The following is a 24,723-nucleotide window of genomic DNA, read 5'->3' as shown; positions in this document are numbered from 1 at the left end:
GGTGGCAGCCAAGCAGAGGTAGGATCTTAGAAAGGAGCACTTCCGACGTGACACAGGCACACTCACGCACGTCCTGCCCAAGACATTCCGGAATCCTCCGTACGGAGTAGATAAGAGGGATCTCTCTCTCTCTCTCTTCCAGAACATCAGAAGGTGGCGGCAAACGTTGCAACAACGCGCGGTTCCTTATCAGTTGATAGGTTAGCCACTGTAGGAGGAGTAAGCTTACTGGTTGTACACTAAGCCCTACCGGGTCAAGCGGTGACCGACCTCGGGACCACTTAACCGCAACCGGAACTATTCTTTATCAAGTGGCGACTCAGATTCTACCTACTCATACTCATACCTCTGCAGTCTTCTGTATATTTGACTGACATTTACTACCTATGAGTATGACTTCTATATAGTTAGTAGTAGCCAATCCAGTAGTCATTACTGTCCTAATCGACTGTTACACTACATAATTCCATAGAATTCCACACAGTGTGCAATCGCTACTACAGTTAAAAAAAAATAGATCCGTGGTCAGCCCACTTCAGCCACACACACACACACACAAAACCCGTGTATGAACGATTGTCGGCTCCATCCGCCCACCGAGTTGCTCAAAACGGTTCTGGCCAGATGATGCAGTGGCATCTGTCTAGAACTTTTGCGTAAAATTGGCAGCTCAAGTCAGCCTCGGCAATTCTGTGGATCTTCAATTGCCCTCGCCAGGCTACAAGAAAATCCATCATTCTTCGTTACTGACTATGTAGGCATTCATCAGGGCAATGTTCTCCTCCAGAAAAGAAAACGAGTCCCGCTCGCAGCCACGTGTAGACCTGTAAGCCCTCAATCCCATCGCTTCCCTAGCTTCGGTTGCATGCCACGTTATGAAGGGCCAGCTGTCAGGTCGGTCTGTCTTTTCACCGGTGGACTTTTGGTGTACTGTACGTACAGTACGAGTGTGGATTGGACGTGTATTCCGAGTTGTAACAACACCCACTCCGACACTCGATCTTTGGGTATAGTGTATACGTGTATAGCTTCATCCGGAGCCGAGATATACCCAGGATTCCCCATCCAGAGTCCCTTCCTTCCGAAGATCAAAAAGAAGAAAAGGAAGAAAAGGAAGGAATCCGAAGGGAAAGACCGAAAAAAGCGAAACAACCCATTGCCAAGCTTGAATCAACAAACAACAAGATCATCCCACATGCGGGGGAGCGGTGCCACAAGCTGCATATCATGATCTTTGGTCACATTACGACCTATGTAAGTATACTCCGTACGGTAGTAAGTCCAGCAGGGTAGTGAGTTGTTATTCCTCATTGTTGATGGGGATACGAAGGACGACCGACCATCCTTTGACGTCTGGTTCCAGGTGCGAAATCAAGTAGATCCACAATTCCTCCGCCGGTAATTGTCACATCCGCTCTCACACCCACATCCCTTGGACGGGGAGGGATGATCGTGACATACTTCAAACCCAGGATTCGTCACTCACCCATGAAGTAGTGAACCGGATTTCTGCAGGACAAGATACATAGAAAGTGTGGGAGGCTGAGTGATCAGCATATCTCCCGAACTATTACTACTATTCAGTATGCCAGTAAATTAAGTACAGTACTTCTATCTTAGTTGTTAGCATTAAGAAAAGAAAGAATGATCGGACAGTCACGCCCTGGTGGTATGATGTCTGCCTGTCATGCACAAACTGGTCTAGATTCTAGATTCTGCAGAGGGGGGGGGCGGGTTTGTTTCATTCTGGGAGAAATGGTGGGGAAACCATTCTCCTACAACCTACATCTCTTGTATAATACACAAGGGACACATATTATATCGTACACATCAACCACTACAGGGTCCAATGAGATTCTGAGGCTCAGTTTCAGCTGGGAGGAAGAAAACAACCTTCCAGCCCACCTAATCAGCGATGTCTTGACTATCCCCCCTCCCTACACTGGATACGGATAACGTGTTGTAGACGGTGGGCATTCCTGGATCCTCGATATGCCCTGCACCTCCCCACTGAATCATGTTTCAACCATCAACCATCATCAAGCAAGCAAGCAAATATGCTCCATGCCCAATGCGTACTTCCAAAACAGGTAATGCACCAAGTTCCCTGGGCACTGCAAAGAACAGTCGAATGGTCCATCACCACGACATACCTAGTGTATGCTTCTCAGCCAGCTCAATCGGGTCTTTCCCCGTAGCATCATTATCCCCCAGCCAAACCCCGCTGGCAGCCAAGTAGCAAACATTAACTGAATTTATAGCCCTGAATTGCGCAGAGTCTCAGTCCACTTCCCCCTCCGCCCTCCTTCACCATCAACTGGACTGGGAAGAGAAGCTGCTGACCATAGAGGATGAATCTCGGTTCAATGGCTACCTGAATACCATACCCTATAAGAAAGGGACTGAAAAATATCTCTCTTGTCCTATCAAACGTATCAAGGTTAGTCTAGACAGTTATCCTATCATGCGTTCATTTGGGCTTCTGCTTACGTGCATGTAATGAGGTAGATCCCCCCCCCCCCCCCCCCGGGGAGGTGGAGTTCATATCCAAGGAAAGCAAAAGCTCATCATCGAGATAGTCCATTGTTCGACTGCACACATCACACCAGCAGAGCAAGACTGCCTCAGATCAGGCAGATTGGGAGAGTTTATGAGCTGGGGCCCGACGGACGATCCACCACTTCGTTATTGAGGGGCCCCGAGTACCAGGCGCCTTTGCTTGCTCCATCCGAAACTTTCAAATCACGATCCCTGCATGAGAAATGTCCGGATGCGTGAAATAAACAAGTGACGGATGCTTGATGATTAGCCCGACCTCAACAGACCAGTATTCAAGGAGATATGTACCCAACAGGCATACACATAAATGGATTTATAGATTGATGGATAGTAGGTAAGTAGATGTAAATCCGCCCCAAGACCAGCAGTAACAACGAACCCGGTCTCCAGGGTCGAATAATGCAATGCAAGTACGCTCCGACAAGGATGATAGAAATCGACTCGGCTGAATTTTAGACTGGAGGGTGGTGATAGCAACAATGGCAGAGAAAATAAGCACAAGTGAAGAGGACGACGACAGAATCCAACTAGAGAGAGCTACCGTGAAGAAAGACAAGCACACACAGCCGTGCACGCACACACAGCTTACATTGGAGTCTGATATTCGGAACTTGAGACTCGGGTCCCCCAGTAGATGAGATAACAACAACAAACAACTAGAAAAGAGAAGAAAAAAAAAAAAAACAGCCACAGGCCGCCTGACTTGATCGCATGAACTCCTTTGACCGATGATGGGAGGGGACTTTCATCTGTCCTGCACAACATACCCCTCGATGAAGAGAATGCGCACGTAGTCAAACACATGGATAGATGCTAAAATGCGGTGTAAATAAAGCAGAATACTCCGACCCCTGTCGATCACGATGACAAAAAGCACACATGTGACTTCCATGCTGAAGATAACCCCGGTCTGCTGCACTCACTTTGTCGCGCCCCCTTCCTTATCATTAGAGATTACCACCAATAAACAGCGTCAGGTGAGCTCACACTGTGGCGAAGACGCGGGCGTTGGAAGTCGGGTTGTGATAGATAAGAGAGAGAGTGTGTGTGTGTGCATGTGGTCGAGCGAGGGGTGAACCGAGAGGTAGACAGCAGTGCGATCTTGTACTCTGATACAAGACAAGACGGAACTCTAGTATTAAAATGGTTCGTGACCGAAGATGCGAGACGAAAGACAAGAAAGAGAGAGCAAATCACTAATATAGTTCGCCGTTCCGAGCCGTAGCACCATCAAAGAGTGTTGGAAATGATGAGGGAAAGGAGGTTGAGAGGGCGTAGGAGAGTCGTTCTATCGGATGGGAGAGGGAATAGCGTCCCCCCCTCTTCGAGGCGAGAAGACAGAAAACTCTGGCACATGAGAAGAAGCGTGAGGTGTGTGAACTGAAGTGCTCAACAACCCCACCAGAACTCAAGGGATGCAGACATAAGAAAAGAAACACATATAGCCCTCTCTCCAGACCCAGGATCGTATTTTCCTCTGCCAGCAGCAGCAACGTCGGCATAGCCGAGCACGTACGATAGAATGGAATGGGAAGGAGGTGCTTGGGCTATTGCTCATGATGGTCGCATGCTGCCTGTCATACCTCCCTGGGATGTTGAAGACGGTGAATAACGAAAGAGAAAGTCGAGATGCCAACATGACAAGGATATTTCGTAGAAGTACAGAATCGCTCGCGTCCCGCTTTTTAACTCAACCTGGAGGGCGACCGGGAATAAGCATAGGAACCGCGACAAACGGAGAGACGAGGATCGTCACCTACCGCAGCAGAGCGCCTTCATCATCTTCTGCACGAATGTAGGCTGCGGCTCATTGTTCGCCGGACCACCGGGGCCTTGCTGGCTGGTCTTGGCCGGGTTTGCAGGGCTACCCATCTGTCCGGAAATGTTGGCATTCGAGTTCTGGAACTGCGCTTGAGTCGAAGCCGCTGGCGTGGCATCAAGGGCTCCGCTCTGACGCTTCGGGGCCATTCCTCCAGACACGCTTGGCCGATCGCGCGTCTTTCCAGCTCCAGGTTTTGCCGGAGATGGAGGCGGAGGCTGCGCCGCATTTAAACGATCAGCAGTCACTCCTGGTCGGCTACTCCGGAGCTGTTGAGCGTGAAGCTCCCGCGCGGATGAGTTTGGAAGGGTGTTGTTATGGAGATGCTGCTGGGATGAGTACGATTTGTACTCCCAGCCTCTACCATTGTTGAGCTTCATCCAGTCATATTCTCCATCTTCGACATCGCCAGTATTCTTGAGGGCCTGAGTCATCAGGTCCCGGAGGTAGTCGTAGTCGGGAGTATCTTCGAATCCGAGATTGCGGACATAGGTCAGGTATTTCGTGAACTCTTCTGTTCGTGGTATTAGTATTGTTTGGGAGGTAAGAAACTCGCAACAGTCATACCTGGGAAACCATCGCACAAATCCTTAATCGCAGTAGTCTGCTTCTTTTCGCCAATCTTCTCGTACTTTTGCTTGTTGGTGGCAGCCTTGAGACCCTGCCAGGGGAGTCCACCTCTCAGGAAATACAAGAAAACATGGCCGAGCGCCTCGAGATCATCACGGCGCGATTGTTCCCGTCCCAGGTGGGTGTTGATGCTCATGTAGCGGGCTGTGCCGGACAGCGATTTCCGCTCGCGATAAGGGATATGCTGCTTGGTCTTGGGATCTCTGTATTGCTTGGCCATTCCGAAATCGACAACGTGGATTACATTAGCGGCTTTGGTACTGGGGCGACCGATGAGGAAGTTGTCAGGCTTGATATCGCGATAGATCAAGTTCTTCTCGTGGATAGTTTGGACTCGAGACAGCTGTTGGAGGTATTAGAAATATGGAAAGTGGAGCGAACAACATGGAGCTCACCATCTGTTTGGCGACCATGACAACAGTCTTGATTGAGAACCGCCGGTTGCAGTGATCAAACAAATCCTCCAGACTGGGGCCAAGCAGGTCGATGACCAAGATATTGTGGAGGCCCTCCTGACCAAAGTAATAGACATTGGGAATGCCAGCTGCGCGGGATTAGCCCTGATTCTGAGCGGACGGACCAGGATAGACTTACGACACCCGACAAGGATCTTGTAGGTCCGATATTCATCACGAAGTTGCGGGGCATCACTCTTGCGGGGTTCCTGTTGATGATTAGCATCATGGAGGAAAACGACCTTGTGCACTGGTGCGCGGTGTCTCGTACAAATTTTATCGCCACCTGTTGGTTATTCAGGAGATTTGTTCCCTCGAAGATCACACCGAACGATCCTTCGCCGATCTTCTTCCCTACACGATAGTGAACACCGACGACATTGGATGATGAGGAGGCCATGGCTGCGGGAGTCGGACAAGTCTGGCAAGTCGGACAATGAAGGCGAGAGACCGCAGACAAGACAGAGATCGGATGTGGTGATCAGGGGACTTGAGAACTGACTTCACACATGAGGTTAGCCCGAGAGAATTGAACTGGTTGAGACAGTGAGAAAAGGAGACTGTCGGACAATAGGCAGAACAGGCAGTGATACGAGACAAGTGCTTGTCAGGGGAGAGGGAATGCGAAAAGGCGAAATTGATGATGGGTCCGGGGAGGTGTCTCACAACAAGCCCGATGTTTACCAAGCTCGACCCTGCATATGAAGATGGGACCCGGGGAACAGGGGTGACAAGATTGGGGCAGATACCGACTGCGGTGGAAGGCAGACGAAGGGCAGGGGACAGCTACTCGAGCGATCGCGAGGACGAGGATTCGAAGGTGGTGCCAAACGGTTGCAGGAGTACCCTCGGAAGAGGGGGGCAAGAGGGAGGCGGCGAAGCGGCGTCGAGCGAAGTTGGTTTGGTGGTGACGGGAGGGAAGAACCAGGGATTCCGGGGAGGGAGAGAGAAGAAGACAGACTGGGGGCTGCAGGCTGACTGACGGTTTAAAGATGCGTCGGTACGCGAAAGAGGAGGAATATATCCAGCGATGAGACACAGAGGCGATCAAGATAATCGAATAAAAAGAAAGATTCCAAGCAAATCCCCTTGAAATTGACCAAGCGCGTGGCAGTAGCAGCAGGGCCCGGATGGCGATGAGATGGATGGGAATTGAGAGGCCGAAGCCGTAGGAAAGGAAAGGATTGAGGAGATGGATGATATTGGAGGAATTGAGGACAGAGGTGAGCAGTGAACACACCAGGACTGGTATGAACCAACTACTGCTACGGCCTGCCTACCAGGGAAAGAAAGGGAAAAAAACGAAAGGGAGGAGGAGGAAGGAGGAGGAGTAGGAGGAGGAGAGTAGAAGACAGTGAGGAGAGGAGAAAAACGAGGCGGAGAGAAGAGGAAGCGGGAGAAAGAGGAGAGGAGAGACTAGAGGCTGAGTGAGGAGGAGCAAAGCTGTTGTTGCTGCTACTACTGCTACTACTACTGCTCCTCCTCATCCTCCCACTATACAATACCAGGGCCAATGCCCGTGTTAGTGCCAGTACAGTAAAATCAATGCCAGTGCTCACTCGCCCACTCACTCTTTCAGGCACTCCCTAAGTTACTAAGGTACCACTTTACTACCACTTGCTACTACAGAGGCGATGGATTGGTTTGGCTTGGTTTGGTTCAGGCCTGGTATGGCTCGGTCTGGTCGGTCCTGGTCTGGGTCCTTTTGGCTCCTTTTCTCTCTCTTCGATCCTTTCCTTCTCTTTCCCGTGATTTTTTGGGGGGGGTTCTTTTTTTTTTTTTGTATCTATGCTTTTATCATCTCCTATTCTTCTGTTGTATATACTTTCTTCTATCATGTACTTCTCCCTTTTCGTTGATGTGATTGAACTTGATTTGGTACGAATGGGGTAAATCTGTACTCCTACAGACTGATTGGATAGTAAAACAACAATGGACATAATGCTGCTGTTCTTGATCAAGCTTGGGTACGGATTCTGCCCCGTTTTTCTTTTTTTCTTTTTTTCTTTTTTTCTTTTTTTCTTTTTTTCCCTTCCCTTCCCTCTTTCCCACGCCCCCTGGTCGGTATGGTAACATCTGGTATGGAATACCGACTAGTGGAAACTAGCCGGGCGGTGATGGCGCCGATGGGCGATGATGGATGAAAGGGCCCCCAAGCGATAGGGGAGAAAGGGCGGTTATCGGACGGTTTCGGGGTATCAATTGTGTGTGTCACTATGGTGCCTCCTTCTCAACTTCAGGATTGGGGGGGGAGGGAGAGAGGCGATTGATTATTACTTTGAGACAGTGGGAATAAGCCATGCATGCATAGATGCATGCTTTGAACAATCCACATCCCGTCGGTAAGGTACCAGAGTAGAATGTTATGAGTCCAATCTGTTTATCCTAGAATTTTACATAGTTGTGGGATGGTTCTTGTTCTTGTCCTTGCTCTTGCATCAGTTCCTTGAAATCAATTGATCAACATCAACATCATCATCATCATCAGCGACAGCAAGCAACCGCAATATTAAACAGCCAGAACTACTTACTTAGTACTAGCTAAAACTGGGACGGGGCACACGGCAGGTTCCTCTCGCGCGTCTCCTGTTCTTCCCTCCTCCGGCCCCCTCCGCCCCTCTATAAACCAAATTAAGTTACCACTTGCTACCACTCAAGTAGATTAGGTACATCTCGGTAAGCTTCGAAGATTCTATTAGTCCATTTCAGAGGCCAGCAAGACCAAGAGACAGGCGGACGTTGACAGAAGAGAAGAAGAATTCCCATCCTCTTCCCCCCCCCCCCTCGATTCACAAGCATGAGTTTGAATCATTATTCTCGAGTACGGAGTAGATTTCGGAAGCTTCGCCCCGGGCACCAGGGGACGGAGTCACTAGCGGCGCCTCTAGGCCAAATTAGCTCTATATGGAGAAATGGCTCGACGAGATATTAACCCGTTAGACGCGCCACTGTCTCTCACTGGTCTGGTCTGCTCCCACACCCCCTCGGAGGGTTCTAGCCATCTTTGACGGCGAAAATGGCAAACAAGAGCAATTCTTCAGCAACTAGGTGTCGGCATGATGCCACCAGGAATGGGGGTTCGGGGATGGAAAAGGAAAACAATGTACAGGGGAGCAAGCGCAAACAACATTCATCTCAAGTGACTTTCCAGAATCTTAATTCCCTGCCGAACCAAACCTTACAGAAAGAGTTACTACAGTGACTGGATTCTACTTTTTCCTGCGGGCTTGACGCCCGTAATCATACCCGACAGAACTGGTACGGCTGGGGAATGAGGATAGACAGATGGATGGATACCTGTCCGTATTTAACAAGATTATGGAGAATTGGTTGGATTTAGTTACGTAGTGCCAGTGGGTGGGTTCAGTCGTTTATGTGCCTTAGTGCCAGGTACCTATCGATCGGTTATCCGATCAGTGAGTCTCGGAAGAGTGGTGAGTAGTTTATTATTATTGTCATTATTATTATTATTATTATTATTATTATCATTACCGTCTTAAATGAATCTTGATGAAATAGCGACCATCTATAATTGGTAAAGGACAAGCGCTATGCGCTCCGGAGAGCCGAGCCGTTGCTGGCAAGCAAAGAGAAAAAAGAGAGGAACGAATGGAAAACATGAAATGGATGATTACTCCGTAAGTAAAGTACACTAACTCCCTAGCTATACTGTAACTATATCGTGGTCCATGGCCTTTTCATATGTTTGTACATGCGGTATCCAATGCTCAGGGACAGATAAACATGTATTGTAGGCCAATCGCCTTGTTCAATAATGGGTACAGAAATGACCCGTCATTGTAGCTGTCAACCAGTAACTCACCAAGATCAAGTCGTTACTTTGTACAGATCCGTAAGCGCCAGATGTATAGTTAGTTATCTGAATGAGTTCCCCGACTTCAATTAATCAAGCCCTGAGGCGGTGATCGGTAAAAAAGCGATAGCTAGCCTAGACTAAGGGGAAGGAAGATTGGAGAACATGCCCAGTGGCTTGAATCTCACTGCGCTGGCAGCCTGGCACTGCACCCCTGACCAGTCCTGACTGCGCCCTGGGGGGCCACCACGCTTAGGGTCTGGAGCTACGACAGTCCCGGTTAGTCAAGAGGGGAAGCCGGTGGAGTTGCGACCTAAAATGGAGTCTCTTTTTAGTTTCTCCGTACGATACAGTACAAAACATGCATGCCAGTGTACTTATTCGATACTAGATATTAGCTCCGTACAGTGAATCCGTGATGACCTGTAAAAAGGTACCTAGTATCACTCCACAGTTACCAACCACACTAGATTAACTAGGTTGGGTTCGTGTGGAATACGAACTGGTCAACGGTACCTGAGCATCATCTCACGAGGCTCACTTACATACCAAGTACTTTAGGGCTCAAGATCTGAAAACCACGGCCATCGCGACGGGAAAGAACTGCCGACATCAAAGGTCTAGCGCAGTTGGAAGGATGTAACTCCTAGTCCTCCGGCTTCCAACAATACTTCCGACTTCATAGCAGAAGTGGCACACCTCAATTGATGATGGCGCGATGCATCTGACACATCCAGGATCCACAATTCATTGGGTGTCAACCCCCATTATCTGAAACGTCTCTTATGCAGTCTTGAAACGGCTTTCCCCATGTAAGATGCAATCCGACATGTGCAAAGCTCGGTCTCAATAAGCAGGACGGCCACCAGGTATCTAGATACTCTATGCTAGATAGGCGAAGGCACAGTCTATGACCGACACTCTCCACCGGGTTCTCCCCGCGTGCAGCTCGACTGTTGAACGTATCTGGCTAGTGCTGAGCGCAAGTCAATCGGGCCCGCGTTGCGCCGGCCTGGCTGTGGTAACAATCTAGATATCTATACAGGGTCCAACAAGCGAGCTCTTACAACTCTTCGGCAGGAACATCCTCGGCTTCACTGCCGAGCTCTTCCGCCACAAGATCGCGAGCATCATCCTCACCATCCTCATCCTCATCCTCATCATCGTCGTCGTCCTCGTCGTCTTCCTCGCTGCTGCCGCTGCCGCTTCCATCGTCACTGCTGCTGCCAGGGTCATAGTCCTCCTCATCCTCATCCTCTTGATCTTCAAGCTCACGTTGTGCCTTTTGCAACTCACTCTCTTCTTCTTCTGCTTCAGCAACCCCTTCTGCATTGGTAGTCGCATCATCTCCGGTCTTGGCACCGTTGACATTGTATCGTTTCGCACGACGGGCTTCTGCGAGACTAGCATCTTGCAGGCCGTGCTTTTTGATGTAGGTGTCAATTGCAGAGAAATTCGCCTGGTCGATCATGGAGAACTCAAGCTCATGGGTCTCGTCGCTGCCAGACGGACGGGCTAGGATGTTGAGATTGAATGTTCGCTGCAGGACAGATGTGTAGGAGATCGATTCAATGTTTTCGAAGGCGAAAAATATCAACGGCTTCTTGAAGCCGAACAGGATCCCGGTAGAAAGAAGGAAAAGATAACCTACAGTGAATCGCCGTTAGTCAAAAGAACAAGCCATACCACTGCAGTAGGGTGTTTGATATACCATCTTTGCTCCCGCGATGGGCCTTGACATGGAAAGCCTTCTCCCCCTTCCGATGAGCTTCCGGAATTGCGCTCACAAATTGCCGCTCATCAGGGCGGATCACCTTGGTCCGCACCAGATTATCGTTCAAGACCTGTTGAACCACCTTCTCCGCGCTCTCGCCCTCGGTTGTCCCCAGCTGCTGGCCGGTTCCCGAAAACGCTGCTTTGGGTGGCCCATCGGCCACCGTCCACACAATACACTCAGAAGCAGCGACACCTTCCGGAGGAGTGTTGATGCCATCACTATATCGGGGGATAATGCAGAAATTGAATTGTCGCTGGTTCTTTTCCGGGACTGGAAGACAGAGAACGTGCTCTAGTGACGACACGAGCACACATTAGCAAACGCGACTGGTCTTGTGTGTGAGAAGGCAACTCACGGATCTTATCCAACTCGACCCCGAACTCCACCTCTTTCGACGTCTGATTTCTTGCGCGGAGGAATCCACCTCCGGCAGTGATCTCCAGTGTAAGCTTCTTCCGCTGCGGCACAGCGAAGGAAACATCCTGCATGTAGAATTGTAGTGGTGCGTCGGCTTTCAAGTCGCCCGGGAACTGTTGCGCAGCGGCAGCTGTATAACCATCCCCACCATTTTGGGTCTTGCGTTTCTTTGCCGCTGGGCCGTCGTCGCTGACGGCCTCGATGGGCTGAACGCGGGCGTTGACGACAGACCTGGCCAGCAGGCTGGATGTATATCTGGCAACGTCTTCGAATAGCGGCGCATACTGCGGGGTTTGTTCTGTTCAGAGGAGGGATAAAGTCAACAAGCGGTGATTTGATGATTCTGTTCTTTCGAGTCTTGGGCGTCATCATCTGGAGCCATTGCGAGCGTTGATGTGGGGGTTGGAGGTGGGGAGAGGGATAGTGAATGGTTCTTGCAGTGACCGACAGTCTTCACGTACCGATCGCATCGTAAACACGTTTTTTAAGGGCAGGTTCGGCAGCAAAGGCATCATCAATAACGGAGCTCCTCGGTGGAGGAGCTGAAGACGGGGAGTTTATCGTGGCAAATGCCATGATGAGGAGGATGATCGATGAATCGATCAATGGATAATGGATAAATACAATGTAACAAGCTAGATGAGGATGATCCGGTAATGGATAATATATGATTTTAATCAGGGCAAGGAGGATATTGCACGAAGCGGGCAAACTGAGAATTTGCGACGCGCTTTCAATAGCAAGGTAGGTGGAGGTGGAGGTAAGTAGTTTTTGGTTAAGTAAGATGGAAGAAAGAAAAGGACTGCACTCCCACCTACCTGACTCCCTGGCGGCTTGGTCGATCGGGTGCGCGCACCAAATGCAATCGGAAAATAAGTCGACCTGCAATCAAGAGTACCTACTAGTCTCTGCTGGACGTCCTATTATTGGTGCAATGGCTGTCTCAGGGCATTATCACGTTGATGCAGTCAAGAGTTCTTTAGTTCAACTTCCTTCACGACTCTTGATTGTTAATGGTCTTAATACAAGTCATATTCTATGCTACAAACAGCAGTAATGTACACCCATCCTGGAACTCAGAAATAACGTCGCGAAAAGGGGGGGAAAGGGACCACCATGAAGCTGCAATTGCTCTCATCAGTGGCCAATGGCCAGTTTATTACCACCAGGTGCTTAGGCGTTCGTCGTGGCCGCCTGCTTCTTCTCCAAGAAAGCCTCGATGAATCCTCTTGTCATCTTATCCATCTTGTAATTCGGACGGGCTTTTTGCGGAGGTCTGTAGGTCTTTGGCGCGTTATTCGCCTGATGTAGGTGAGCCAAGGGGGTCCACAAAGTCTGACTTTGAAGATATTCCCGCTTGTAGTCTTCCATCAACTTCTTCTCCACCCACTCAGGATCGTGCCTGGTTCGGTATTTCGAGTAGGGGTTGCGAAGCTCATCGATGACCGATGCGGGGAAAGGTGCGAACTGAAGCGATGGCAGCCAAGTTGGCGTCTCAACTTCCATACGGAGGGTATCCCACTCTTCGTCCTTCGGCGCTGGGGGCTCGACCTTAGGCCAGGGGATCTCAATGTCTTCACCAGCAATATATCTGGTGTGTTTAGGGGTCTCGACTCCGTAGCCACGTTCGAGGATGGGCCCTCCGCCATAAACATGCTCCACCAGTACATCTCGCGTTTGGCCGGTAACTGGGTCATCGAGAGCGACCACAAGGCGAACATCGTCCAAGGACAAGGGAATGCTGACAGACTGGAAGGGGGATTTTTCCCCGTACTGGTCGGTCATCCACTCGGGAAAGTAGATATCGGCCTGTTTTGAGATTTGACAGCAGTCAGTCGAGTGAGACGATCCGAGATCGAGCAGGAACAAACAGTACCATGTTGAGGTCCTTCACCAACACCGTCTCGTTGCTGGCATCCACCTTCACGACCTCGTTGATCTTGCCCTTATCCTTGCCCTTCATCACACACACCCGATCTCCCGCCGCGATGTTAATGTATTTCCTCCGGAGATGCTTGGGGACGGTCGGAGGGTTCAGTGCTTGCGGCGTCAGGGCACCGAACTTGCTTCCCGAGAGAGCGGCATCACGCTGGGGGGCTAGAGGTCCACGCATCCAGTCTTCACGGCGTCGGAGCCTTTCCTCGCGGAGGTTGTCCAGCTCCATGCGCTTGTAGGCGAAACGCTGGCGGAGAGTGTCCTTGTATTCTTCGCGTTCGGCGACTTTGGCCGCCCGGATAGCCTTACGCGTGGCCTGGTTCCGGGCCTGCGCCGTTCTCTGAATGACTTTCTGCATGGTGATCTGTTTGCGATGCCAACAATGGCCGTCCTTTCCCACGGAATCGCGGCCAGATTGAATGTTGGGGAAGGGAAAATTGCGGCCCTGTTACAGTCACGTGCCTACCCGTGGACCACCACCAATCAGATTCGATACCTTCATTTCAGTCGGGACTGGTCTGGGCAGTCCGGACTACTACCTTACTACTGGTACCAGTAACTTAGGTACAGCATTAGTTGGTAGGTACTACTAAGTGCAGCTATACTCATGTGAGTGCCTCATGTAGAGCTACCACTTAATAAATAAAGATAAGTGGTTACATCAGAAATCGCCAACTCATAGACTGATCTTTCATAGATGTTTTCAAGCTATGGTGATTGGGGTCTTCGAAGTCAAGAAGCTACTAGTAGGCATGTCAATCATGTGTACTTCCGAGCTGATGGAGAGAGAGTGCCATACTATAGGTATCAATATTTAACCTCAAGATGGGAAGGTAGGTAGTTCAAGCACTATTTAGATGCGCGACTGGCGTGGGATAGACATTATACTACATCTGACCTCAAAGGGTTTTCACCTCAATCCAATATATGCCCACTTTCCAAATGTGAGTGGATCATGGTAGCAATGGCTCTGACCTGACATATTAGAGAGCCGACTGCAGATCCTACTAAGCTAACAACATAGAATCTCAGTTCAACTAAGCAATCCTCCCTAGCGACAGCATAGAGGAAGATTAGACAAAATCCAGTTCCTTAAGAGTAGTTGTCCCTCGACGGCCAAGTCATACAGTGTATACGAATAGCGTAATCGTCACAGGTCCAAGGCAGATAGATGTGAGGGAGGTCGAGGAAAGTACTATTGTCTCATTCGCCATTCATCTGACAGGTGATACCTACATAGTAACTACAAGCTCGCATGGCGTGTTATGGCTCGATCGTCAGGCTTGTCCGTGCAAACCACGCTTAAAAGTGGCAACCGTAGGAAGAAAAGGTCGACAACACATCAGACCCCCACAAATTGCGAGCTTTGCTTACCATAGAGGTTGTCAGATATAGGTCCGATCATCATCCCCAACAGTGATCTAGCCTCTTTTCTTCCCCAGCTACAGCTATGATCGATGTATAGAGTTCGCGGCGGTCGCCTCCGCCTCAACCAAACGTCAAGGTCTAAGCAGCTTCACCGAATGTTAGGTAGGCAGTCAATTCAGTAAGCACGGGGCGGTCCAATCAACAAGCACTCAGCTTAGAACTGGCACAGCATTAGCGCAACAGCCCTGGGATTCTGATTGGAAACGAGCCACTCGGTGACGATCTGAACAGAGAATACGATCACGGTGTGCATATGTACGATTGGTACTCCGTACAACGAGTACCTACTGCAAGGCTACTGCTGCCAGGTTATCTGTGGCTGAGGGTTGGCAAGGCTATACCCGGTTATTATAACCTCGTAGTCGACGCTTGTAATGTACTGTATGTTTGCATGGATTTGCAGTAAATAGTATTGTATGTACAGTTAGTATTCTCTCCACTTACGACGTCAACAATGCGGACTGAGTCGACCGCCATAACCATGGGAGGATGCCTGCAGTGCGTTGGTTCATACTGAAAGCTGCATAGGAATAAAGAGCACGTCACAAAAATGAGGATATGCTTCACGGGGTCGACCGCACTTACTAGGGTGGTTTTCCGGTCCCATCTGATGACGTTGACTAGGGAGGAGAGTACGTACTGTAGCAGCATGATAAGGGGGCATTGAAGATCACTTGCACCGCCACGTATTTCTGGCTCAGGAATCGGTCAATGGGAGCGGAAAGCGAATTTGCGGCCAGGGTATTCGATTTTCGGTAATTCATACTGAGCAGGCAAAGATGCATACACTCCCCCTGCCTCTCAGGTGAGAACACACACGTCATCTATAATTGTTGGACGGTTAGAATAAATTTGGTGATCGCTGCTGAAAGCCCACAGAGTCCCTTCTTGACAAAAAAGCTCATGCCAATCACCCTCCTGGTGCATCCTAGGGGTTGATTAGACTGGGCGTTATGCAGAAAAGGCTGTCTAGCTGTGCTCGAGCTTGGACACCAGCTATCTAGGGCAATCGGTGATTTCCGCTTGGAGTATGGAGCTACAGAGCCCGGCCAACAAGCATGGCCCATCATACAGCGCTGATGGATGAATGGAAGCCCGAGGACCCTACCCGCCAGTGTGCCGACTGGCGTCTAGGCCTCTCTGTAGATAGGACAGCGACGGTAACTAAAGATGGATATTGTGAAAGTTGCACCGAATGATGGAAGCTTTCTTGAAATCATCTCTCCCGGGTCTCGAACTACCTCTTAGTAACTATGCCCTGATCTAGAGACTTACTTCTCAATCTACATACATATAGCTTCCAAGAGACTCGAACAGGCGATTGATAGTTAGCGAAGATGACGACATGCAACTTAGTTAGTTATACTCGGGAGGGATGGATTCCTAGGTAAGATTAAGCCATAGAAAGAAAGGACCAGCTAATAAAAGCAGAAAATAGTCTTTATTGGCCCTGGATTGGTCGACAATAATAACTACTAGGTACCTGGTACTTACCGACTAAAAGTATAACTTACATAGTCCTGACCGACCACAGACAGGAATTTTACCAGTTTGATTGAGTTGAATCCGGTCTCATATCATACCATACCATACCGGAGTGTCAGTTGTAAGTTATTGGCTCCTGGCTCCCGTCTTCAGCCACGGTGGCTTTTAATGGGAATGAAGGCAGCAGCTTAGGCAGCTAAGTAAGCAGAAATGACCGGACAACATAACTACCTTAGTTAAACAAGTTTAGTGGACGCGAAAAAAAGGCGACTAGATCAAGGAAGGTCGGGGATCATGGAAAAGGAGTAAAGTATTTAGGAGGTAGCCTATCGACCATATTCTTCCATCAATTCTCAGGTAGTGTGGCTCTTCTCCGTAGACAGCCAGCCTCCCTAGTAGCAGTCAAAAACTCATCAGGAAAAATAACAAAAAAGGTATTGTTGACAAAAGAGGTTGCAGTCGTCGGAACGAATAATCAGAAGTTTGCAGTTGGTTACAATGTTAGTGATGATAAGAGAAGCAGGAGGAAGAAGATGATAACAATGAAGGAAAGGCAACAAACAGAGAAGGGGGGAAAGGGAAAGTATAAACAGTCTTGTCACAGCCACATTCATAGCATCTTAACCACTGGATGGGCGGAAGGATTGTTTCAGCTTGTTTTAGTATGGAATACTTAGATGGTTAGACGGGGGGGGAGGCCTCAGGGAATAGACCTGAAAGAGCCAGGAGGAATATACAGGAGATGAATAGGTAGAGTGCCAACCCGCCGATGGACGACCATAACTGGTCCATAACAAATGTAGCAAGAAGCAATAGACAGGCAGCAGCAGCAGTGGTGGTGGTGGTGGTGGTGATTGTAGGAGTATTCCAGGAGGAGTATAAGCAGGAGGAGCATTTGCTTACAGGCACTCACCACGACCACCACGACCACTACCACTACCACTACCACCACCACCAACCAGCAGCAACAGCACTCACTCACTGTCATTCATCCTCTTGACTATCAACCTATCCATTCTTTCTTCCGCTTCCCTCCTCTTTCTCTTCTTTCATCATCCCTCCAACGTGATAACCTCCCTTTTCTCAAGGGACTCTTCTACTGCCGTGATTCCTCTACTAAACTCATCTTCTGGGTTTATTTTTTCAATTCTAGACTCTTTTGTTTCCTCTACAGCCCTTCCCCCCACCCCCTTCTCTCCCTCCCATATTTTAATCCGCGCCCGTTGCGCCTACTCCCGTGCACCGTACGTGATAACCCTTTTCCTCGGGCGCCTGACTTGTCTGTCCCTTTCTCTCTCTCACTCACTCACTCACTCACTCACTCACTCACACACACTCTCTCTCGCTCTCTCTCTCTCTCTACCTACAACCTCCACCTCCCTCCACCTGCTACACTTCCCCCTTCCCCTCTCTCAAACCAAATTCCATCCATCAACTGCTTACCTCTCTTTCCCTTTCCTCTTCTCCACTACACATACCTTTTTCTTTCGTTGTCGCATATCGCTAAATCAACCTATTTTCTACTCTTCCGTTTGCTGATCTTCACCTCTCAATAAAGATGGCTGAGATTCGCCGCAAGCTTGTCATCGTTGGTGATGGTGCCTGTGGTAAGACTTGTCTGTTGATGTAAGTTCCTCATCTTTGGTCCCCCACCCCCCTACCCCCGTCCAAGGGGCCAAATGGCACATACTGACTCTACATCTCTTCTCCTTCTAGTGTCTTCTCCAAGGGCACTTTCCCCGAGGTTAGCCTCCGTCTCCTATCCTTGCCTGGGGTTTTACGCTGTTGTCTCCTGTCCTATCCACGCTCAATGCGAAATCACCATGCAACTGCTCATCCAGCCTTTCGTTCCTATCGGACTGACTGAAATCGCTGCCTTAGGTCTATGTCCCCACTGTCTTCGAGAACTATGTTGCCGATGTTGAGGTCGATGGCAAGCACGTTGAGCTTGCTCTTTGGGATACTGCTGGTCAGGAAGATTACGATCGTCTTCGCCCTCTCTCATACCCCGACTCTCACGTTATCCTGATTTGCTTTGCTGTCGACTCCCCTGACTCGTTGGACAACGTTCAGGAGAAGGTGAGCAGTTTCACCATTTTCGACCTTGAGAATGAAGCCTGCGCATGTCCAGGTTATCTTAGATCAACATGCTGATAAATCTGCAGTGGATCTCCGAGGTTCTGCACTTTTGCCAGGGTCTCCCTATCATTCTCGTCGGCTGCAAGATGGATCTCCGTCACGACCCCAAGACCATTGAAGAACTCCACAAGACCTCTCAGAAGCCGGTTACCCCTGAGCAGGTAAGTCCATTTGGCGCGCTAACCAGCTGACTTTGGATTGGTCGCTGACTTTTTCCCAGGGTGAGGAGGTTCGCAAGAAGATTGGTGCCTACAAGTACCTCGAGTGCTCTGCCCGTACCAACGAGGGCGTTCGTGAGGTCTTTGAGGCGGCTACCCGGGCTGCCCTCCTGACCAAGGCCCACAAGAGCAAGAAGAAGTGCACCATCCTGTAAACTAGTTGTTTCCTTCGCAAAAGGTCTGTTTCGTGCGGAGATTATATGAACGGATAAGCGTCTCGAATATTTGGTTTCTATCATTTTACTCCGAAGGGGTCCTCCGTTGGCGTGTTCCAATCTGTGCCTGGATGCGAGTGTGGATAATGTTCAATCACGGGCACACGAGCTTTATGGGATTATCTGGCTATGCAGTTGGTCGACTTTCTTATTTTGCAGACATTATTTTCTAGGGAGGCGTTGTCTTGTCTTCATAACCTTGTGGGTTTTCTTATCTTTTATCTTCCAGCTCCTCATAGGCGCCTCCGGGGCGGTTCGCGATCATCCACTATGACAAACTGGGCGCCGGGTTGCTGCCAGCAGAAAGAGGCCCTCGCTGCAGCGGGTTATGGAGGTTCAAAGCAGCGCAAGTCGATGCGCAGCCCTATCCTTTTCGCATGGACACTTTGCATTCGATCTCTGAGAAATGGTCTGATTATCGAGAAAATCCGCACATTTCCATGATGGGCCAGATGTTCGTCACACTTGCCTCGCCTATCAGATCTCCCCCAGCACAGTCTCATCATCATAATCAGATTTCCCCCACTTTGCTGTGTTCTAATCTGCTGTCCTTGTTTGTTTATTTTCGGTTAAAGAGAATGCATGGAATTGTCACTGAATTTGAACCCATCCCCCCCCATTTTCCCTTACTTGTTCCCCTGTCTTGTCAGTCACGCGATCTTAATAACTATACATGTGTCTTTCGCGGCGGATGCCAAGCCATAAGAAAGAGAATCTCGAAGCAGAATTCATCCTTATTTCATTGTCTTTTGATCACTGCAGTACTTATCTTTGCCATGCTCTCGGTTGCATGCGCCCAAGGTTTCCTTTCCATGCGAATTAGGCTTCAACAATATCTGTTGATTGCTAGGCCATGAATTCATTGGTCAAACGAATCCAATCCATGTCGCATCATCGTGACTCGTCGCATCATCGTGACTCAAATGATGAGCACATTTGGCTATCATCGTACCTTGCAGGGTAGTGACTATGCGACCCTGTCTCGGTAAGAGTAAGTTCATGAGTGATGTAGCACATATTGGGACTTTTCCTAATCCCTCCTGCCGAGTGGGGACATCTTAGTGGACCCTGCGGCTTGTATGTATCTCCTGAACAAAGGTCAATGGGCGGATGACGGGGTGGAGGGGAGGGATGCTGATCGTGACATTGGTACGGGGTCCGTCGATAAGATGGTCTTGGGAATCGCAGCTGTGGCCAAGCTTAGTTCATGTGCTGAGTTACCGAGGAGCATTTCTGCCTGAAGCTATTTATGAAATTTTAGTTGCCTGTCTGGTGCTGTGGTGATGGTTCTCTAAATAGATAGAGACCACCAAGGTTGGAGGCCCGCGGCGTGAGAGACGACTTATTTAGCTTATTTAGCACATTTTTGTGGAGATGTGTACGTAGTGGATTTGCTGGAGGTAGGCCTACGTAAGAGCAAACCCCCTCCCCCCCTCCCCTCGGTGTTCATGGCCAGATCTACCTATTCAAACTTAATAGATTTCCAATATACCGTCTGGCATCGAGGCCCAGTCCCTCGACGAGTTTCGCTGGCCCTGTATCGGTCCTTGCCGCCTGCAGACTTGGTGATGAGGCGCCTCCGAGATCCCGAAAGAATCTGGAGCCGCTACCGCTGCGGACATGTCCTGATGAAGAAACATGATCGCTTGATCGCCGAATAAGGAAAGCCTCCTGCTGCGTGGCACCTCCGCCAGCTCCACCATCACCACCAGTGTTAGTACTACCGATGTTGGTTTCGGCCGGTGTGCTCGTGCTCGTCCCGGTAACAGAGGCATCTTCTTGTCCCGGTGGAGATAGGGGACTACTGTCAGACATCCGCATCCAAACAATCCACCAGTCGCGACTGGTCTTGCAGGTTCTTTCGACCTCCAGGGGCCGAGAGCGCGTTTCCGTGTATGTGCTTAGAAGTCGGTGGTGGATGTTGAGGCTCTCAACCCGCGTCCAGGGCGGGAGCATCGTGCGATAAGGTTCGGTGGTGCTCGGAGCTCCCAATTCCGGGATGTTGGGGATGGAGGAGCGGATGGTTAAGTTGGTAGGATCGTACACGAGATTGTATACCGGTTGGCTTGGGGTTGTGAATCGGTTGTTCACCTCGAACGCGCTGTCGGATACGGCGATTCGCTTCGCGGCAGTAGCTGGGGACGTGGAGTTGCACAGCGGTTTGTGGAGGATGCTCATTTGGCTGCGAAGGTCGTGGTAGAAGGATGGCTGGGATAGAGAGGGGGTTGAAGGATCGTAGAGGAACGTGTATATGAATGGTTGGTGCTACAGAATTGTCAGTGTACCAAGCGGGGAGGTATGAGTATAATGCACGACATACTACGAAGACAATTGTTCGCAACTTCACCGAGCCTAGTATGCCTGTAATCAGCCACCGGGTAATTCCGCTTTGCTCGCAGAACAAAATTGCTTACCAGTTGGAGTTTCGTCTAGAGGAACAGCCTCTTCGAAGGGGACTGTCAGTCGGACGTGCAATGTTCTTTGGTCAATTACATGACTCGAATCCGCAGTAAGCGTGTTCAATGGTTCATTGTCTCCCTGAAGTCTGTCCGTGGTGTTGGTGCTTGATGTATTGTGGAACCCAATGAGGAATCGACCAGGGTTCTTCGGCTTATTCTGATCCTCGATATCGGCAGTATCCCCCTTAGTTGATTCTTCGGAGTTGGTAGAAGGTTTCACTTGGTGATTCGGGCTTGTGGAGTCGTCCTCTCGCCTCAATGCTTCGATGGGAGGATGCGGGCTCCCTGTCCTAGATGATGGGCCCCAGGATGAGCCATACCCGAGAGTGAGATATTTCATTAGTGTGTCCGAGCCGGGCATCGTCCAGTCATTTGCCCGGTCACTCCGCACTGACGAGCTCCCACTGCTGCTGGTGATAGAGCTTGTTTTCGCACCGGACTCTGCTGGCGGCTGTGAAACGTCTGAAGTCCCTACCACGAGCGGACGAGGTATGCCGGGAGAAAAGGAACGATCTAAAGTTGCATGATCAACAGGTTTGACAACAGATCCAGCTTGACGGTCAGTCTCGTTCCCAACCGGAAGCCTTCCCCGATGCTTCTTTCGTCTTTTCCGCCGGCGAGGGCAAGCCGGGTCTTCGCTCACTGCATACGCGTCAACGCCATATCTATAAATCCATTCCACCCACTGAGAGACTCTCACGACTGAGGGTCTTGAGAGAGCGCCAACCCCAGAGAATATGACTCCATCCGAAGGTTTGGGGGAAACGTCCGCACCAAGCCAGGATTCTGCATTATCACTCTTGCTCTTGAAGGTTGACCCTCTGTTTTCCGAGACAGACTCCTTCGATGATGTAGAAGAGTCTCCAAATCGCGAGACGATCATATCTACGAGTCCATCCGTCCTAGAAACAAAGTCCTCCAAGACCTCTCTCTCCCCGCTGCCCCATTCTTCCTCGCCAACGCCAACCCCAAGCTCACCTCCAGCAGAGAGCTTGATACCATCATACATATCGACCACTGGACTCCCACTTAGAAGCATTTCCCAGCTCCAGGCGAATCGCCACCAGAAGCTGTCGAGGAGCGTACAGAATTTGGACCTGCCAACATGATCGTAGAGGGCGTCGAGCGTAAACTGGTGGTGTAAAAGAAAGATGGAGTGTGCCTGGCGCATTTGTTGTATCAAGAGCTGTGGGGGACACATCTCCCTTGAAGAATATGTGAATTTAGGTGTGGCTGAACCATCGTTTTGGGAGATAGTAGCCGGATCAATTGGCAGTCGGGTCAGCTCAACAGACTAGAGAGATCTCAGCAGCTATCTATGACATATGGCGACACAGGCCACCCACTGCTAAGATCCACCAATCCTGCTCAAGCTCGTGCAAGATAACCTGCGACTTCTCTGTTTCCACATACTCTACGGCCTTGCCCTCTGAGAAGTTCCTGGTATTCCAGATCAGCCCGTGAACCTATCACTAACCCTCGACAGCGGTTTCACCCACCTGGCAAAGCCTACTATTCCCTGGGCCAATCCTATCTGTCGCAACTTATCGTTCAGATCGCCATTAGGTTCGCTATTGACACCCTCTTCAGAGACTGGGCTATCGCGCTGCGCTGAACGATCTGACCTAGATGTATAGAAAACGATTTGATCCTGTATTGTTTCGTCTGTCGGTCCGAGGCGGGGGTTGTAGATGGTGAGGAAGGAGAGTTGCGCAGGAATTACCGATGCAGAGGCATTATCAGGCATTGCGCCATCGACATGTGAGCTCTGTATCACTGAGTACTGAGCAGCAGCGTCGTTGCGGAGCAAGAGATAATCATGGATTGTTTGTTGCTGGTTGATCTCGCTCCTTGGGGGGAGTAGGAAGGCGGTGACATCACGTGGCGGCGTTCGGCGATTCTCCCGAAGCTACAGCAACGAGATAGTGTGTAAATATTACACAGTAGATTGTTCAGGCACCATACCATTGCAGTGGGGAGCTTCAAATGCGATGCTGCTTTTCCGGGGCCCAGGGATCCTCTGCGGATTCAGACCCACCCTCTATGCTTTACCTTCTGCGAATCGATACTTGGCGACCAAAGCCTACGACCCTCTCCGCATACTCTTCTGCGGCTCCGATGAATTCAGTATTGCTTCCTTGAAAGCGCTCCATGCAGAACATCTCTCTCGACCGGACCGGATCGCGTCCATTGATGTCGTTTGTAGACCCGGTAAAAGGGTCGGGCGAGGATTGAAGAAGATACAGGAAGGTATGTTTGCGCATGAGAAACAATTTGGGATACTCCCGGCTGACATGCTTGTGGATCGCAACAGTCCCTATCAAAGCAGCCGCAACAGACTTATCGCTTCCTATCCATGAAATTGACACTTTCCGGGGCTGGACGGTAATCTTCAAAACTCTTAATAGCTACGGAGCATGTCTGCTAACCCTCTTAGCCTCCTGTCCTGCCGGAAGGGCCCATCAATTTGATCGTCGCTGTCTCGTTCGGGCTATTTGTGCCTCCCCGAATTATCAATGGTGCTAAATATGGGGGTCTCAATGTGCACCCCTCTTTACTCCCCGAGTACACATCTCCGAAGATCGTAATCAGTAAATCCAGCCTTGCTAACGAGAACGTCCAGCTTCCGCGGTCCCGCACCGCTACACCACACACTCCTGAACAATAAAACCAGAACTGGCGTCACATTGCAAACTCTACATCTGAAGCACTTCGACCACGGTACTATTCTAGCGCAGACGCCGCTCCCAGGATTTGACATACCGAACCCAGATTCCTGCACGGTCCAGGAACTGCTAGATGTAGTTGCCCCCAAGGGCGCGGAAATTCTCGTTGAAGGCATCCAAAAGGGACTTTTCGTCCCCCCTTTGCAAGATGTAGGCTGGCGCCCGTCAGCGGACGATGGTACTTTGATTCATGCTGCAAAGATCATGCCAGAAGACCGACATATCGACTGGACCAAGTGGACCTTGCATGATATCCAGAGAAGACATCATGTGCTGGGTCCGCTTTGGAGCAAATCCCTAGTTGCCAGCGGCACATATGGTGGGAAGCCCAACTTCCAACATCTTCGCGTCATATTCTCTGAGTTTGAAGAAGTAGCTTTACTAAAAGGCTGCGATCAATTCTCGGTCGTACCCGGCCTACCGTTCATAGACGGCGCCCTTCCAATCAAATTGGATGAAGGAAACGGCGTTTATGTGTTCACTCGGGACCACAAGCTCGTCAGGATTAATCAAATGAAGGTCGAAGGTGGGTTGACTACAGACGCTCTCCGAGCCGCTCGCAAGGCTCGTATGATTGGCGAACGAACGTTCTACTCGGGCGACATCGGATATACACCATTCTACAATCCTCTACATTGAACGCAATG

At 50.0% G+C, this 24,723-nt stretch overlaps 8 protein-coding genes across 8 annotated transcripts; 4 read left to right on the top strand and 4 right to left on the bottom strand.

Annotated features, from left to right (window-relative positions):
- Positions 1 to 4,115: 4,115 nt before the first annotated feature.
- Positions 4,116 to 5,964, bottom strand: BO72DRAFT_443880 (casein kinase I). The gene is made up of 5 exons (XM_040943685.1): positions 5,735 to 5,964; positions 5,603 to 5,672; positions 5,404 to 5,552; positions 4,946 to 5,351; positions 4,116 to 4,892 (listed from the first exon to the last, which is right to left on the bottom strand). The coding sequence occupies exons 1-5, from the start codon at positions 5,861 to 5,863 to the stop codon at positions 4,312 to 4,314; spliced, it is 1,335 nt and encodes a 444-aa protein (XP_040806437.1). The 5' UTR covers positions 5,864 to 5,964; the 3' UTR covers positions 4,116 to 4,311.
- A 4,125-nt stretch (positions 5,965 to 10,089) lies between these two features.
- rtt106 (putative negative regulator of DNA transposition (Rtt106)) lies at positions 10,090 to 12,151 on the bottom strand. Its single transcript, XM_040950801.1, has 4 exons — positions 11,933 to 12,151; positions 11,410 to 11,769; positions 10,989 to 11,345; positions 10,090 to 10,924 (listed from the first exon to the last, which is right to left on the bottom strand). Exons 1-4 carry the CDS (start codon positions 12,045 to 12,047, stop codon positions 10,341 to 10,343), a joined length of 1,416 nt encoding a protein of 471 aa, XP_040806436.1. The 5' UTR covers positions 12,048 to 12,151; the 3' UTR covers positions 10,090 to 10,340.
- Positions 12,152 to 12,466: 315 nt separating this feature from the next.
- Positions 12,467 to 13,804, bottom strand: BO72DRAFT_419598 (mitochondrial 54S ribosomal protein uL24m). The gene is made up of 2 exons (XM_040942670.1): positions 13,348 to 13,804; positions 12,467 to 13,280 (listed from the first exon to the last, which is right to left on the bottom strand). Exons 1-2 carry the CDS (start codon positions 13,762 to 13,764, stop codon positions 12,645 to 12,647), a joined length of 1,053 nt encoding a protein of 350 aa, XP_040806435.1. The 5' UTR covers positions 13,765 to 13,804; the 3' UTR covers positions 12,467 to 12,644.
- A 2,879-nt stretch (positions 13,805 to 16,683) lies between these two features.
- On the top strand, positions 16,684 to 17,563 carry BO72DRAFT_443877 (uncharacterized protein). Its single transcript, XM_040943684.1, has one exon. It carries the CDS (start codon positions 17,089 to 17,091, stop codon positions 17,317 to 17,319), a length of 231 nt encoding a protein of 76 aa, XP_040806434.1. The 5' UTR covers positions 16,684 to 17,088; the 3' UTR covers positions 17,320 to 17,563.
- A 314-nt stretch (positions 17,564 to 17,877) lies between these two features.
- Positions 17,878 to 18,831, top strand: rho1 (Rho family GTPase RHO1; the record flags this gene model as incomplete). The annotated part of the gene is made up of 5 exons (XM_040940824.1): positions 17,878 to 17,945; positions 18,036 to 18,063; positions 18,201 to 18,398; positions 18,485 to 18,619; positions 18,646 to 18,831. The coding sequence occupies 5 exons, from the start codon at positions 17,878 to 17,880 to the stop codon at positions 18,829 to 18,831; spliced, it is 615 nt and encodes a 204-aa protein (XP_040806433.1).
- Positions 18,832 to 19,091: 260 nt separating this feature from the next.
- On the top strand, positions 19,092 to 19,874 carry BO72DRAFT_90583 (uncharacterized protein). The gene has a single exon (XM_040950800.1). It carries the CDS (start codon positions 19,269 to 19,271, stop codon positions 19,746 to 19,748), a length of 480 nt encoding a protein of 159 aa, XP_040806432.1. The 5' UTR covers positions 19,092 to 19,268; the 3' UTR covers positions 19,749 to 19,874.
- Positions 19,875 to 20,331: 457 nt separating this feature from the next.
- BO72DRAFT_523762 (uncharacterized protein) lies at positions 20,332 to 23,177 on the bottom strand. Its single transcript, XM_040949800.1, has 5 exons — positions 22,850 to 23,177; positions 22,697 to 22,790; positions 21,306 to 22,644; positions 21,212 to 21,243; positions 20,332 to 21,156 (listed from the first exon to the last, which is right to left on the bottom strand). The coding sequence occupies exons 1-5, from the start codon at positions 23,095 to 23,097 to the stop codon at positions 20,350 to 20,352; spliced, it is 2,520 nt and encodes an 839-aa protein (XP_040806431.1). The 5' UTR covers positions 23,098 to 23,177; the 3' UTR covers positions 20,332 to 20,349.
- Positions 23,178 to 23,341: 164 nt separating this feature from the next.
- On the top strand, positions 23,342 to 24,715 carry BO72DRAFT_491473 (methionyl-tRNA formyltransferase; the record flags this gene model as incomplete). Its single annotated transcript, XM_040948190.1, has 4 exons — positions 23,342 to 23,600; positions 23,665 to 23,735; positions 23,788 to 23,915; positions 23,974 to 24,715. 4 exons carry the CDS (start codon positions 23,342 to 23,344, stop codon positions 24,713 to 24,715), a joined length of 1,200 nt encoding a protein of 399 aa, XP_040806430.1.
- Between the last annotated feature and the right edge of the window lie 8 nt (positions 24,716 to 24,723).

The sequence above is a fragment of the Aspergillus fijiensis genome (assembly GCF_003184825.1).
Source record: "Aspergillus fijiensis CBS 313.89 unplaced genomic scaffold BO72scaffold_2, whole genome shotgun sequence".
In the NCBI taxonomy this organism is placed as follows: domain Eukaryota; kingdom Fungi; phylum Ascomycota; class Eurotiomycetes; order Eurotiales; family Aspergillaceae; genus Aspergillus; species Aspergillus fijiensis.
This window is presented reverse-complemented; position numbering and strand designations above follow the sequence as displayed.

Excerpts from the sequence above, each read along its gene's own strand:
- BO72DRAFT_90583 (XM_040950800.1), top strand. The coding sequence starts at position 19,269 with ATGGACACTTTGCATTCGATCTCTGAGAAATGGTCTGATTATCGAGAA.
- rtt106 (XM_040950801.1), bottom strand. The coding sequence starts at position 12,047 with ATGGCATTTGCCACGATAAACTCCCCGTCTTCAGCTCCTCCACCGAGG. Across the intron at positions 11,770-11,932 it reads ACGTGTTTACGATGCGATCG|AACAAACCCCGCAGTATGCG; the intron begins GTACGTGAAGAC and ends TCCTCTGAACAG. Across the intron at positions 11,346-11,409 it reads GGTCGAGTTGGATAAGATCC|AGCACGTTCTCTGTCTTCCA; the intron begins GTGAGTTGCCTT and ends TGTCGTCACTAG.
- BO72DRAFT_419598 (XM_040942670.1), bottom strand. The coding sequence starts at position 13,764 with ATGCAGAAAGTCATTCAGAGAACGGCGCAGGCCCGGAACCAGGCCACG. Across the intron at positions 13,281-13,347 it reads TGGTGAAGGACCTCAACATG|GCCGATATCTACTTTCCCGA; the intron begins GTACTGTTTGTT and ends ATCTCAAAACAG.
- BO72DRAFT_523762 (XM_040949800.1), bottom strand. The coding sequence starts at position 23,097 with ATGCCTGATAATGCCTCTGCATCGGTAATTCCTGCGCAACTCTCCTTC. Across the intron at positions 22,645-22,696 it reads AGGATTGGTGGATCTTAGCA|TCTGTTGAGCTGACCCGACT; the intron begins GTGGGTGGCCTG and ends AGATCTCTCTAG. Across the intron at positions 21,244-21,305 it reads TCTAGACGAAACTCCAACTG|GCTCGGTGAAGTTGCGAACA; the intron begins GTAAGCAATTTT and ends CAGGCATACTAG.
- BO72DRAFT_443877 (XM_040943684.1), top strand. The coding sequence starts at position 17,089 with ATGGACGACCATAACTGGTCCATAACAAATGTAGCAAGAAGCAATAGA.
- BO72DRAFT_443880 (XM_040943685.1), bottom strand. The coding sequence starts at position 5,863 with ATGGCCTCCTCATCATCCAATGTCGTCGGTGTTCACTATCGTGTAGGG. Across the intron at positions 5,673-5,734 it reads AACAGGTGGCGATAAAATTT|GAACCCCGCAAGAGTGATGC; the intron begins GTACGAGACACC and ends AATCATCAACAG. Across the intron at positions 4,893-4,945 it reads TTTGTGCGATGGTTTCCCAG|AAGAGTTCACGAAATACCTG; the intron begins GTATGACTGTTG and ends TACCACGAACAG.